Genomic DNA, 14146 nt, shown 5'->3' on the forward strand with positions numbered 1-14146 from the left:
AATGTTCTCCATGGCTTCCCCAGACCCTTTCATGTCTGTCACATGTGCTCAGGGTGAACCTGCTCTCATTTGTGAAAAGCACAGGGTGCCAGTGGTGGACCTGCCAATTCTGGTATTCTATGGTAAATGCCAATCGGGGTCTACGGTATTGAACAGTGAGCAAATACCCCACTAGAGGAAATTGAGCAATCGGGCCACCCTCATGAAGTCAGTTTCTGATTGTTTGTCAGAGACATTCACTGCAGCAGGTCGTTTTTTTTAGGGCTCTAGCAGTCCTCATTCTGTTCTTCCTTGCACAAAGGACAGATGCCGGTCCTGCTGATAGGTTAAGGACCTTCTACAGCTCTGTCTAGCTCTCCTAGAGTAACTGTCTCCTGGAATCTGGAGACAGCAAACCTTATGGCAATGGCACATATTGATGTGCCATCCTGAAGGACCACCTGTGCAACCTCTGTAGGGTCCAGGTGTCGCCTCATGCTACCAGCAGTAACACTGACCCTAGCCAAATACAAAATTAGTGAAAAACAGTCAGAAAAGATGACGAGGGGAGGGAAAATGTCAGTGGCCTCCACCTGTAAAACCAATTCCTGTTTTGAGGGTTGTCTCATTGTTGCCCATCCAGTGTACCTGTTGTTAATTTCAGTCATTCAACACCAAAGCAGCTGGAACTGATTAACAGCCCCCTCTGCTACTTAATGAACCAGATCAGTATCCCAGAAGTTTAATTGACTTGATGCTATACTCTGATTAAATGTTCTTTTAATTTTTTTGAGCAGTGTCGTTTCTGTATTTGTTAATGTAGAACCTAAATGCTCAGTTATTGGCTGTTGGTGTGAGTATGGAAAAACTGCACTCTTGTTGGAAATAAGTACTGTCAAAGTATGGCAGAAATTACTGCTGATAAAACGGAAACCAGCCCAGTGAACATTGACAGAAACAAAACACCTACTGCTTGTACTGTGGAATAAAGTCTTTTTAAAATGTCAGTTTGTCTACTGCCCACATGACCATAGAAGCGCAGCCAGGAGGTTTTCCATTATACTGACATTGCTGGATTTGAGGGCTGGGATGGTAATATTAGTGTTCCTTGACAGTGTGGTGGAAATGCGTACAGGTATGCCTCACTTTGACTGAAGCGTTTTAGCAAAGGAATATGAGAATCTCACGGAATTGTGTGTAAGGTTTTGGGTAATCGTGCTGCTGTATGTATGGTATCCTTGCAGGAAATTAACCTTTGTTGAATGCTTAGTTGAACAATTTAAATGATAATAAATGTGATCTTTTTTTAATTGCCTAAAGCACCTAAACAGAAGCCTCTAAACACACAAAATTACACATTTAATTTTTATTTTTCAACGGTCCCCACTCCTCCCCTTAAAATAAATAAATAAATAAATAATTCTGCTAACAAGCTCTGTGCCATAAAGAACTATTTAAAGCATGACACACACACACACACACACACACACACACACACACATCTTAAAAGTGGGTCAAAAAGATGGAATGAAGAGGAGGAATTAAACCCATATTTAAATATAATTTGAACGTTTGGATCATTTTCAATGCTGTTATCATGATTGATTTGCATGCTGCAAAGTAAAATCAAGTATAAATTGCATGTCATTAACTTTGCTTCCCCACAACTGTTGTGCGGATTCATGGTTTAAATTAAAACTGTTATCCACAGTGTTTAGCTTGACCATGTCACTCATTGTTTTTGCTGTGTTTTCACTTACAGACAGTCCATTCAGGCGGAAACTGGAAAGTGCAATTCAGTCTAGTCTGGTTGACACAAACAGTTCGCAGAACTCGAGTGGTGAGCACAAGTCCCTTTTTTTTTTTTTTTGAATGTGTGTTTTTTGTGGAACTGTATTATTGTTCAAACAATGAAAACGATTTTTAGTTATGCTACAGTGCAGGTATATGAATGAATGGAAGTAGAAACTATTTCTGTTTTGCTACTCATGCCTGGGCTGAAAATGGAGATGGAGGAGGGAATGTCAAGAGGTTTTGTGTAATCTACCTGCATACTAGTATAAATTGTACACCATTAACTTCACTTGATGGGTTCTGTGAGGTGTGATCAGACAGTTTTCAGACTGTTCTGCTGTGCACAAAAGGAGTAAGGCATGGTAATGCAAATACAAAAAGTGCAAGTGGTAAATTTTCTGAGACAAAATTCCACACGATGTCATGTGATCAACACTGGGTCTTGTGTTACACTTATTTTTGTGACCGCATTGAGGTCACAAAACCCTGTGTAGAGAGGAAACATAAATTTTTGTGTCAAAGTGACCTAGCTTTATGTTGAGAAGATATTTAGAGTAGAGCCCAAACAGAAATCTTTAGTGAATAATCCAAGCCCAAATAAGATGCATCACGTCAGCTTTGTTACAAGAATATGCTCATTGTTTTCTGCAGCATTCACTGCATTGTGCATTGTGACTTCATCTTGCGGGGTCAGACTGTAATGTCTTGAGGAGTCAGGGAAAAATGCAGCACAAATGACCTGAACCACAGCACATGTCAGCATGCACGACCTCACATTGAAAATGCATGCATTTTTGGGCTATACCAACACAATTTCCACTCTCCACCCATCCCGTTTTAGATTTGGGTCCTCGAGGCTTCTTTTTCTTTTCTAGGATGAAATTCATGTTGAAGGGTTGCTGTTTTGATACAGTGGATGAGTTTCAGTGAGTATCACAAGTGGTACTTGATGCTCTTATAGTCCTTAGTCTTGTACTACCAGAAAGCAGTGCTTTCTGGTAGTGCAGAGTTGTTTGGGGTGACAAAAAATTGAGTTGACTGCTGCAGATTTGCTTAAGTTAAACTAGGCTACTTTATGCAAATACAAGGCTTCCAGTGAGAGACAACAGCTCTGAAAATTCTTGAGAAGCATTAAAAGTAGCCATTGTCAATCTAAAATCCGTCTAAGCAACTGCATAGCTTATTTCTCGCCTCAGATGTTTTTCATTTTTTGCTGGACCATTTTCATATATAAAAAGCACACTTGCAAACAAGCTGCTATGTTCGTTTCTATTTAAATTCCAGGAACAGTCAGGTTTTATCCAATCAGGTGCAGCTCAGTGTTTGCACTGCAGTAGGAGGCTGAAAAAGGGGAGAGCACCTGTCAGTCATCTATTTTGTCTCAGTTTGGTGGCTCACAACGCAATTCCTCACATGTAAAAACACTTGTGTTGACATGTACTGTAAGCATGGCAGGAGTGGTACTTTATATCCTTACACAAGAAGACTATATCAAAGAATTTAAGGGCTATATGTAAATCTGGTATGCTTTTTTGTACTTTTAGGTGTGGAAATGGGGGATTTTAGTTGCATCTTAAAGCTTCAATAAAATATCCACCTTTTTTAAGGTCTTGTAGATTGCTCTTTGTTGCAGTGTTATTGCTGTTGTGTTCCATTATATTCAAAGTAAATGCAAAATGATTGCATTTCTAGTCAAAAAGAAATAAATAATACACTGATAGAATAAGGAAGGGAAATGAGTGATACAGATTGGCCCACTCTCTGTAGTTTTAAATTCCTCCCCCCTCCTGTCCTCTTAACAGGAACTCCAAGCCCTCTGGTGGCCAGTTCTTTCTCTACAGCACAGAGTAAGTCCAGCCCCACCTCTTTGCCTTAAACAAATAAAAATACGCATGCAAGCATGCACCTCGCTCATGTCACTCTTTCTTTTTTTTTCCTGTTGTGCTTGAATTTTTGTTAATCAATTATTTATTGAAAACAGTTTCTCTGTAATATATTTTCTTCTTTTGGCTTCATTGTAATAAGTCTGATCAAGATGGTCATCATTAGTCTTTATACTGGGGTCAGATACAATTGTGTAATGACAACTGACAACTTGGGCATTGCCTGATTTGGGCTGTTGCAAGATTTTCTTTTGATGGACAAAGGTTGTTAGGTAAGCTGTTAGGGTTAAATCTGTTTTTCATAAGTACTTCTGCAAAAGGCATCACTTTTGCCACATACTGGCATTCCAGATTTTCAGAGCTGCTTTATTTTGTAGATCCAGTACTGATCAGGGATTTTCACTCTCGGTGGACACACAATATTTTCATTTTTTTCATCTGACAAAGAGTCAACACTCTTCTGGGCCTTGTAATTTTTTCTTTAGAACCGTACACTTGTGGTGCCTGTGGCATCCAGTTCCAGTTCTACAACAACCTGCTGGAGCACATGCAGTCCCATGCTGGTGAGTTCATGACTACAAATGCATGTAAAGCACAACAGAGAATAAAGTACATAACATGAACACACCATTAGTGGCTGCAATACATCGAAAACTCTCAGTCATCACATGTAACCCCTGTTTATTGAATAGTGGGCATTATTGTACATACACTATATTGCCAAAAGTATTCACTCACCCATTTAAACCACTGAATTCAGGTGTGCCAATCACTTCCATGGCCACAAGTGTATAAAATCAACTCTTAGGCATGCAGAATGAATGGGTGGCTCTCAGGAGCTCAGTGAGTTTCAGCGTGGTACCGTGATAGGATGCCACCTGTGCAACGAGTCCAGTTGTGAAACTTCATCACTAATAAATATTCCACAGTCAACTGTTGATGGTATTATAAAAAAGTGGAAGCGATTGCGAACGGCAGCAGCCATGAAGTGGTAGGCCACGTAAAATGACAGAGTGAGCTCAGCAGATGCTGAGGTGCATAGTGCGCAGAGGTTGCCAACTTTCTGCAGAGTCAATTGCTAGACCTCCAAACTTCACGTGGCCTTCAGATTGGCTTGAGAACAGTGCGTGGATAGCTTCATGGAATGAGTTTACATGGTTGAGCAGTTGCATCCAAGTCTTACATCACCAAGCGCAATGCAAAGTGTCGGATGCAGTGGTATCAAGCAACCCGCCACTGGACTCTAGAGCAGTGGAGACATGTTCTCTGAAGTGATGAATCACGCTTCTCCATCTGGCAAGCCGATGCACGAGTCTGAGTTTGGTGGAGGGGGGGATTATGGTGTGGGGTTGTTTTTCAGGAGTTGGGTTCAACCCCTTAGTTCCAGTGAAAGGAACTCTTAATGCTTCAGCATACCAAAACATTTTGGTCATAGTAAACCCTATGAATTAAGAGTGGGATGTCACTGTAGTTCGTAAGTGGTGAAGGCAGACAAGCAAATGCTTTTGGCAATAGTGTATGTGCCAATAAATAGTTTGTTGTTATCAGGGTTGTTGCAGATCTGGATCTGAGTTTGCTGGAAATAGTGTTTGGTTGTAAAGCTTTGGTTATGTCACTCTGTGTGTGTGTGTGTGTGTGTGTGTGTGTGTGTGTGTGTGTGTGTGTGTGTGTGTGTGTGTGTGTGTGTAAGTGCGTGCGCGCGTGCGCGCGCTTGTTCGTTCATGTGAAAAAAGTTTTCACAGGACCAGGTCACTTTAGTCATTGAGTTGCCTATGAGCTCCTTTATATACCAAAGTATTTTAGCCTCAAATGTGAGGTCATCTGTCTGACAGCTAAAGCTTGGCCCAAACTGGGTCATGTAACAGGACAATGATCCCAACCACTGCAGCAAATCTGCAACAAAAAGGGCAAAAAAACAAAAGAATCAAGGTGTTACAATGGCCCAGTCAAAATCCAGACCTCAACCTGATTGAAATGTTGTAGCAGGCCTTAAGAGAGCTGTGCACGAACAAAGTTCCTCAAACCTCAATGAACTGAAGCAACATTTTAAAGAACAAGGGGCCAAAGGTTCTCCACAATGATGTGAGAGACTGATAATCATACAGAAAACGATTACCTAAAGTTATTGCTGCTAAAGGTGGTTCTACAAGCTACTGAATCATGGGGTATACTTAGTTTAACAGGACTACTTAGAATTGTGTGATAACTTTCTCTTTCAGCACTTGCATTGTCTGCTTTTTTCCCCCAATTGATCATAAATTGTCAAAAATGAAAATCATTTCTGAAGAAAATCAGTTTTCAAGCGAATATGCCAAGTGTTTTGACAAAACTGGATGGTCTTGCCAACGCACACACAAAAAACCCCACCAAAAAGCAAACAAGGAAGGCAAGAAAGTGCTCATCTTTGAGCTGTGATTACCATAAGTCTGATTTATATAATGGCTTTAGTATAGTTATCCTGTTGCATGCATCTGTGTTTCCTGTCCTTGTCTTTAACTGGAATTGCGTGAATATTATTCAGATTCAACTGTGAAACAAATTATATATCAGTTGGTGAGATTTATGTATATTTTTTTTAAATATTGGTGAGATTGACTTTGGTAAATTAATTACAACGGAAGAACTCTGCATGATCTTATAATGGAAAACAACTAGGAAAATAATTCTTGTTTTTGTTTTGAAGGTGCAATTTGTCAGCCACAGGAAGGCCAAGTTATTGATTCTTTTATTTTCTGTCATTTTGTGTATGGGTTTTAATATTTACATTTTCCTCCACTTGATGCAATTAACACGCACTTTTTCCATTAACTCAAAACACTGAGGGCAACTCAGCCAGATCTTCCATCTCTCTGTCAACAGCTGATAATGAGAACCACACCAAAGGGGACTCTCCCAAAACCTCTTCAGTTTCGGGTCCTCAGGAGCAGCTGTGGAGAGGCTCTCAGGCTCAGGCCCATTCCTCAGTTAAACTACAAATCCAGCCTCAAAGTATCTCCCAGAGAAACCATGCTCTCACCCGTAAGTACTGCAACTTCGTTAAGCCTGGTGATTCAGAGGCTTCCCATATGTAATGTCCCACTGGGCAATTTTGTTGCATACCTTATCTATTTTTTTCATATTTTCTCCCTTTATATCTACTGAATAGGTCAGAATAAACAGAAATAAAACATTTTGGACATTTGGATTGTTTTCTTTGACCCCTCGAGTACAGCACTAGAGCATTATGCCAGCAAGTACTTTGATGTTGTGTGTGGTGTAGTTTTCATCACTGTCATTGGTTCATTAAATAAACCTACTAGGAACATCTACATCTGGATGACACTGTGATTGATAAAGACAGCAATGTATCACATGTCTGAAAAAGGCTTCATAGCTTTCCCCTGTTGTTGCAATGACTTTATGCCATGCTGTAATCCCTCTCTGATTTTTTTTTTTTTTATTTCCTTTTTGTTATTTTTATGTTTCTGCCAGCATAACGACAGAAGCAGTAGCACTAATTGTCTTTCTTATCTTTTGTTCTGCTTTCCTATCCATCTATCTGCTGTCTCACCTGGCAGAGAATAATGGACTACCTGAGAAGGAGCGACAGCAGGTGGCTGAACGCCTATTACGGGTAATGTGTTCAGACCTGAGCATGCTAAATGTGCTTAACAGCAAGGACTTCCTGAAGTTGGCACAGACCCTAGTGGATACGGGTGCTCGTCATGGTGCCTACTCCACCCGTGATGCTCTTGGCAACATGAGTGCCTTGGCACTGCGCCAGCTGCCCCGCATGTACAACCAAGTAAAAGTCAAGGTCACGTGTGCTCTAGGCTCCAATGCTTCGCTTGGCATCGCTGTCACCTGCCACTCCCAGACATCTGGCCCAGATGCTTGCTATGTTCTTACAGCCTACCAGGTGGAGGGCTCAAGACTGAAACGTTATGTGCTTGGTGTAAGGGAGGCTGAGCTGAGGGAAGGGCCCGAACAGGTTCACCACTGGGTGCAGAATGTGCTTTCTGAGTTTGTGATGTCAGACATCCGCACTGTGTATGTCTCTGAGCCCAGAGTGTGGGCAGCAGGATTTGCAGGCTCACCACTGGGTGGTGGGGGTCGGGGGAGGATATGTTTACGCTGCGCAGGATGCTCACTTGGTGCAGTTGTTCAGGCTGTTCTTGGGAAGCGCAGCCTCCAGGCTCGAGGGCTTCATGAGCTGGCTGAGCTTCTCTCCACATGCAGAGATATCACTTCCTCTACTACACTTGTTCTTCGTGAGGAACAGTGTACCAATACATCCACAAGCACAACCGAGGAAGGTACACAGGGCAATCCTGCACAATGCCCCACCCCTCCTTGCTGGGATCGTATGGCCGAAGCTCTTCTGCAGGTCCATGCCCACTTTGAACAGATTTGTGAGGCTTATGGCCGCAGTAAGGCCACAGCCCCACTCCTCCAAGGTCTCAACAAGCATCTGCTAGGCACCCTGGCTTGTCTGCTGGCACCTCTACGCCTGGCAGCTCTGGAGCTGAGCAGCCAGAGGAGACCAACTTTACAGCAGGTGCTGCCCGTCTACCTACGCCTGGAGAAGTTTTTCACATCCAAAGCTGGAGAGGCTGGAACCGGCACAGCTAGCAAACTCTGCCACTATTTCCTAGAGGCACTCAAGGAAAATTTCAAGGTATCAAACTAGTATTGCATACATTCAATTACTTAAATACCCATTTTGCTAAACAATTTTTTTTTCTTATCTAAGTTCAGTTAAGTTGGATTAGAGCTGGTAGATGGTTACATGTGCAGTTTCTGAGTTTTTATTTCATTTCATCTAACATTTGGAACATATATTTGCACCTTAACTGTATTGATAGAAACCCTTTTATGTGATAAATTGAATATTTTCTAACAGGAAGAACTGACAGTATCATTTTTCCCTCTCACCAGGTTGAACGAGCTCACCAGGTTGCTATGGTCCTGGACCCACAGCTCAAGCTGCGTTCAGTGCCAGCCTACCAGCATGAAGACATCATTTCTCGTGCATGCGAAATGGCTGCTGAAACCAGGGATGGTGGTATCACTGGCGGTGGAGGTTCAGGTGGCGACGAGAGGGACACCGATGGCCCACCCACTCCTAAAATAAGCCGAGTAGAGGGAAGTGGAAACAACGGTGGCCCCTCAAGGGGGTCCTCCTCATCTTGCACAGTGTCTGGTAGTGATGACAGTCAAAGCCAAGTTAGACAAGAGATTTTTCAATACCTGGCTGAGCCTCTTCTCCAAGGTGCACCTGATCTCTTCCAGTACTGGAGCTCAACAGTGGGTGAGAAGTTCCCCAGGCTTGCTCGCCTGGCACTGTGGCTACTTGCAGTGCCTGCTGTGGGCATACGTAGAGAGTGTGTGACTGTGTGTGAGCAGAGCCTGGCTATGAAGAGGAAGCAGCAGGTAACTGCTGAGGAAATGAACAAGCTAATTTTCCTTCACTCTAACATGGGCTAGAAGAAAACCTAACTAACCTAATCAACCAAACCTTCACCTCCAACCAATGACTCAAGACTATTATTTATATACTTTAGGTTTAGACTAACTGTAAACATAAATGTGTATGGACATTAAATACTTCTCAAGACAAATATTTAAAGATAAAGTCACATTGTTAAGGTTACCAACACCCATAAAATAATACGGCGTGTTACTTATTTTGAATGGAGTTGTTAAGTACTGTGGACAAAATGTAGGGGTGGAACAGTAACTCTCAAAAGATTGTCCTGTTTGGTACTCTGTCCTCGGTTTGGGATGCACACATAAGCAGGATGAGTTTAGTCTTGTCACAGCCAGTGATTTGATTTACTCCAGCCTAATAACTAAACTACTACAAGGCTATAATGCTGTTATTCTCACTGGATGACAACATTTTCAGGTAAAGTTAGCATTCGTTGCTTGAAGTTGCTGTCATAGACCTCTGAAAATTGACTGTCAAAGTTGACCAGGTCTTTACAGTATGTAAAGTAATATTCATTGGTGTATGACACAAATAATCAAGCAGGGCATCTTCACTGCCATTGCACCTCTGACAATTAGGTGTACTAGGTTTATCATTTACTATCACTAATCACAGAAATGTTTATTTTTCAGTATATTCAGCCATGGGCAGTTAACTTAATCATTGCAGTTACTTTGATGGTTGCATCAGTGGGCTAAAGTGTAGCTGCAAATGATTTGCATGCAGTGCATGCAACTTTTTCATTCAACAAGATAAAAAGTAGCAGATAAAAACATGGATAAAACAAGTATGACACATTTTTATGTTACAAATTGTAAAGGAAAGTCACCCAGCATTTTGTTTTCTTTCTAGAAATAACTTAAGAAGTATGCTGCTAGATATAGAAGTCAAACTTATTGACTTGCACAGAAGAGACGAAATGATACACTTCAGCTTCTGGTGGACTTTTCTTTACAAATGATTTTGCTACATCTGCAAAGAGGAAACCGGCACATTAGAAACCTGCTCGTGGTTAGTTTTTATAGAGTTCATTCAGCCTTACCGTATTGTAACTGGTTTGCATCAACAAGCAGCTAAAAAACACGTTACGTCATTAATCCTTTACATTATATCGGTACAGACGCGTGTTGGAAGAAAAGAAAACAAAAAGCAATGATAGTATTATTTTTGACCCTTTTGACTTGCTTAATGTTAGTTCTGGTAATTTAGGAATGAGTCAGCTCTGTAGCTGATTATAATTCACACGAGTTGTTTTTACACTGAAGACATTTTGCCTTTGCGTTTCCCGCAGATGAAAAGCCGTCGCTTGTAAGGAAAGTTTTAATTGATGCTTGCATAAATCTTAGTTTGCGCTTATATGTATTTTTTTTAAGCTCAATTAGAAAAGACTTGTCAATAGGGAAGTTATATTTATGCTTTTTGCATTTATAATTTCGTATATAAACGCTGTCTTCCTCATGTGAGCTACACATTTCCATTTTCAAGGCAATAAGCTTTATCTCGGGCCATAGTTTCCAACTTTCTCGGACTGTTCTCATCACACTCCTACAGTTAAATATCAAGGATCAACTATTTCAATTATTTGTTTGTAAAATCAATGGGATTTTCTCAGGAACGACCATATCCACGAAGGCACCGCCACTTTTCCTCACTGTACCGAAAAGAAACCAAACTGTGACCTCAATGCCGAGGTATGTACTGAACCGTGACTTTTGTGAAACGTTCCACCCCAAATGCAGTTAGTGCCATTCGCAACAAACGAGAGGAGAAACACTGAGGGTTTATTTTTTACAGGACAAAACAAATTCTGCTTGTGCATTTACTAAAGTCAACGCATGCATATGTCAAGTTATTTATTTTTTTATGGATCCTAGTATACATCTACTTGAGCTTTTACCTCCGAAAATGACTTGGATGAATGGAAGCTATGCTGTAAATCTGGTTTGTTGCTTCTGGTACTAATTAGTTGAGTACTAGTTTGTTATCTCTGTTTTTGGGCCTTAAGTCTCTTTCATGCAACCACCTTAAATCCTCTATTCAGAGCCGACATCATGCCTTTATATTACTGTTTAATGGCCTTCTTTTGACCATCCCTTATATGGCTTGTAGACATTTTATTTCCTTTTTTTTCTTTTACTCATGTAGACTCAAAGGGAAACAAAGCGGCGTCCCAGTGCCCAAATGACTCATGGACAACCACTGTATTTTAAAAGTGCTTGTTTTCAAAAGGTCAGCTTAACTGAGCATGCATGCTTTCATCTTTTTAGTTCCCAAAAGGTCAGTAATAATCGTTACAGTAGCACAGTATCCACATGTAACGATAAGTATCCACTGTATAAACATGTACTGAAGTGACTCAGTGGTAGATATCAGTGCTCATATTGTGATATGAGAGTCTTTTGGAAAATTGATGTTTGATTTTATTTTATTTTGGGGCCTCAGGCTACATCACCTGCCCCTTATTTAAACACTAAGACACCCTAAAAAAAAAAGTTTTTTTTCTTTTTCTTTTCTTTTTTTTTGCCCAGCTTTAAGCCCTTGGGCACCTTCAGGTACAGACATATTACATTTGTTCCCTCTCAGTATTTTCTATCTTGTTCATTTCAGCTGCTGCTTGTATACAACAGGTTCATTCAAACATTCATTTCCGGTTTCAGTGTCACTTTTGACCTTGCAGTGGTTCATTGCTCGGCCAATAAAAACACTGACGCACTGTACTTGGAAATGATGTCACTACTCTGATACTTCTGCATATCACGTTTATTGATGGAAAGGCTGCCACGTCGTCCTCGTAGCGATAATTACTAATCATCCACTTGTGAATCTAAAGATCACATCCTTTTTTTCAAGGCCTGGTGAAGGGACAGTTTGATTAAACGTAAGGTTAACGTGACTGTAACCTTTAGTTTGTGAAGAATAATACTGGGAAGAAGACATGCAAGAAATGAGAGGGAACTATCAGATTATGGTTTGACATCTGATTCTTTTTATTATGTAATAACATTTGTCATCTTTGTTTTAGTGGCATTAAAAGTATAAAACACTTATGTCAATTAAAGGTCAAAGGCTCTGCATTACAAACTGTTCATAACTACACACAATGTTTTTTAATAGACTGTAGCCCTCCTTACCTCCAAGCTTTGATTTTAGTATTTCATAAATGCTTTTTTCCCCATAGTGGTTTTCTTAATATATCTAATGTGTTTTTTTTAATATATATTTATATATTTTGGTAAAAAAAAAAAAAAAAAGAAGAAGAAGAAGAGGAAAAATTGCTGTAAATTGTATTTAATTTTTTAATTACCAATCCAATGTTTTACCTCAGTACTCAGAAGGTAGTGTTGTAATTTAAAGATTGGAAATCAGATGTTCATACAAAATTTAGGCTCCTCAAAGATATAGTCAAAATACTGTACATTGGTTTGTGGTTTCAAGTTATCCTCAACTGAACTGATGAAGGGATTTTTTCTTAGAGTTTTTAAATAAGTATTTTCAATAGGATATGCTCTGGGACAAAATGCCATTGTTGACGTAATGATGTCAACTTAATTTTATGTAGAAATAGCATTCTTTTGTTGATTTAAACGAGTATATCTAAGATATGCATGCTTTTAATAAGAGTTCTGATATATAACGTTATAAGCCAGTGTCTCTCATCAGATGGAAATGAATCATACTGGGTCTCAGTTGATGTTTAAGACACTCATTAGGAGTTGGATAAGCAACCCCGGACTGAATTTTAACCTTTCAAGGTGGGAGTAGCTGTGCTGATCATGGATTGGTGTTTATGGGTTGACATCATCCATTTTCAGAGGATGTATTATGTAAATACAAGAGAACTGCTGTTTTTATGCCACAAGGGGGCACCTTCATTTCAGAGATAAAAGTAGGGAGCACCAATAACATTATACCTCTTTTTCTACAGTAGCATTTCAGAAGGTTTTGATATAATAGAAAACTCAACTTAGATACTGTTACTAGAAAACTGAAATCAGCTGTAAGTTTTATTTTGTTTCAGGATTTTAACTTATTCAGATTTAAAAAAAAAAAAAAAAAAAAGTTCAGTTGTAAAATGTGGTATAAGAATGCTAACATGGAGCTCTGTTCTGTTTTAACTATGGATTATAGTCTGCATTATCAATTCAGGTTAAGAAACTAGTGTTGCTTTCATCCTATTTTACAGGTATTTCTTCCTTTTTATACTCTGCTAAAACGCAAAAAATATGTTTTTGATTCTATTCATTTTGTCTTTTTATCGCACTTTGGCAGCATATTCCTGTGTAGATTCAGATCTGAGTTGTCTTATTAGTAAACCTAATTTATACTTTTGTAGCAACACTATTTTTATATAATGGCAAAGAAAGGGTTCGGTGTCTTTTTTTTTTTTGTTTGTTTTTGTTTTTTTCTTGTGTCATATGACAGCGCTGTTCAATGTTTCTTGAATACATTACCCACTGTAGTACGTTATGTGTGAATAAACTCCAAATCTGTGTCAAACTGTGGTGCAGAAATGTTTTTTTTGTCTACGTATGAATGTGACTAGAGAGAGATTACCTGGATAGTATTTATTCATTTATTTCTACCTTTTGTGGAAGTGTGTATTCAAGTGTTGCAGTAAAATATTACACTGCCTCTGTGTTTATCAGGCATGAAACCTTGAAGATATTTGTGCATATTCCTGTAAAATAGGTCTATTTGCTTATTTTCAGAACAAATGTAGACTCCCATCCAGAAAGAAATGAAGCACAGCTTTTTCGCAGTGGCTCAGGGAGTTGGGGGGGGCTCAAACACATGTAGAGGGGAAAGAGGTCTTGTTTAAAGAAGAGTGACTGAAGCCTCATACAGGGAGTGAAAATGCAGAGGCTGCTTAAGTGCGTGCAAGGGTTCTCCAGGGGCTACGTATAGGGCAAAAAGAGCGAGCAGGGGGGGGAGCAAGTGTTCGTCATAGCCTGTATTGGCTTCCTTCTATTCCCACCCGGGTCAGTCATCCCCCAAGGTGCAGCAGACTGCAGCCATGCAG

General features: G+C 40.0%; 1 protein-coding gene across 5 annotated transcripts in view; it reads left to right on the forward strand.

Annotated features, from left to right (window-relative positions):
* znf618 (zinc finger protein 618) overlaps positions 1–13623 on the forward strand; it is a 38842-nt gene extending 25219 nt beyond the window's left edge. For all 5 annotated transcript variants that reach the window (XM_030742827.1, XM_030742830.1, XM_030742829.1 and 2 more), the window contains 6 exons: positions 1742–1819; positions 3576–3620; positions 4142–4219; positions 6516–6674; positions 7214–8313; positions 8574–13623. In XM_030742827.1, the coding sequence (XP_030598687.1) occupies positions 1742–1819; positions 3576–3620; positions 4142–4219; positions 6516–6674; positions 7214–8313; positions 8574–9122 (2009 nt within the window). In that variant the 3' untranslated portion in view covers positions 9123–13623. The remainder of the gene's footprint in view (positions 1–1741; positions 1820–3575; positions 3621–4141; positions 4220–6515; positions 6675–7213; positions 8314–8573) is intronic.
* The last annotated feature ends 523 nt before the right edge of the window (positions 13624–14146 follow it).

This window comes from Archocentrus centrarchus, chromosome 12 (assembly GCF_007364275.1).
Source record: "Archocentrus centrarchus isolate MPI-CPG fArcCen1 chromosome 12, fArcCen1, whole genome shotgun sequence".
NCBI lineage: Eukaryota > Metazoa > Chordata > Actinopteri > Cichliformes > Cichlidae > Archocentrus > Archocentrus centrarchus.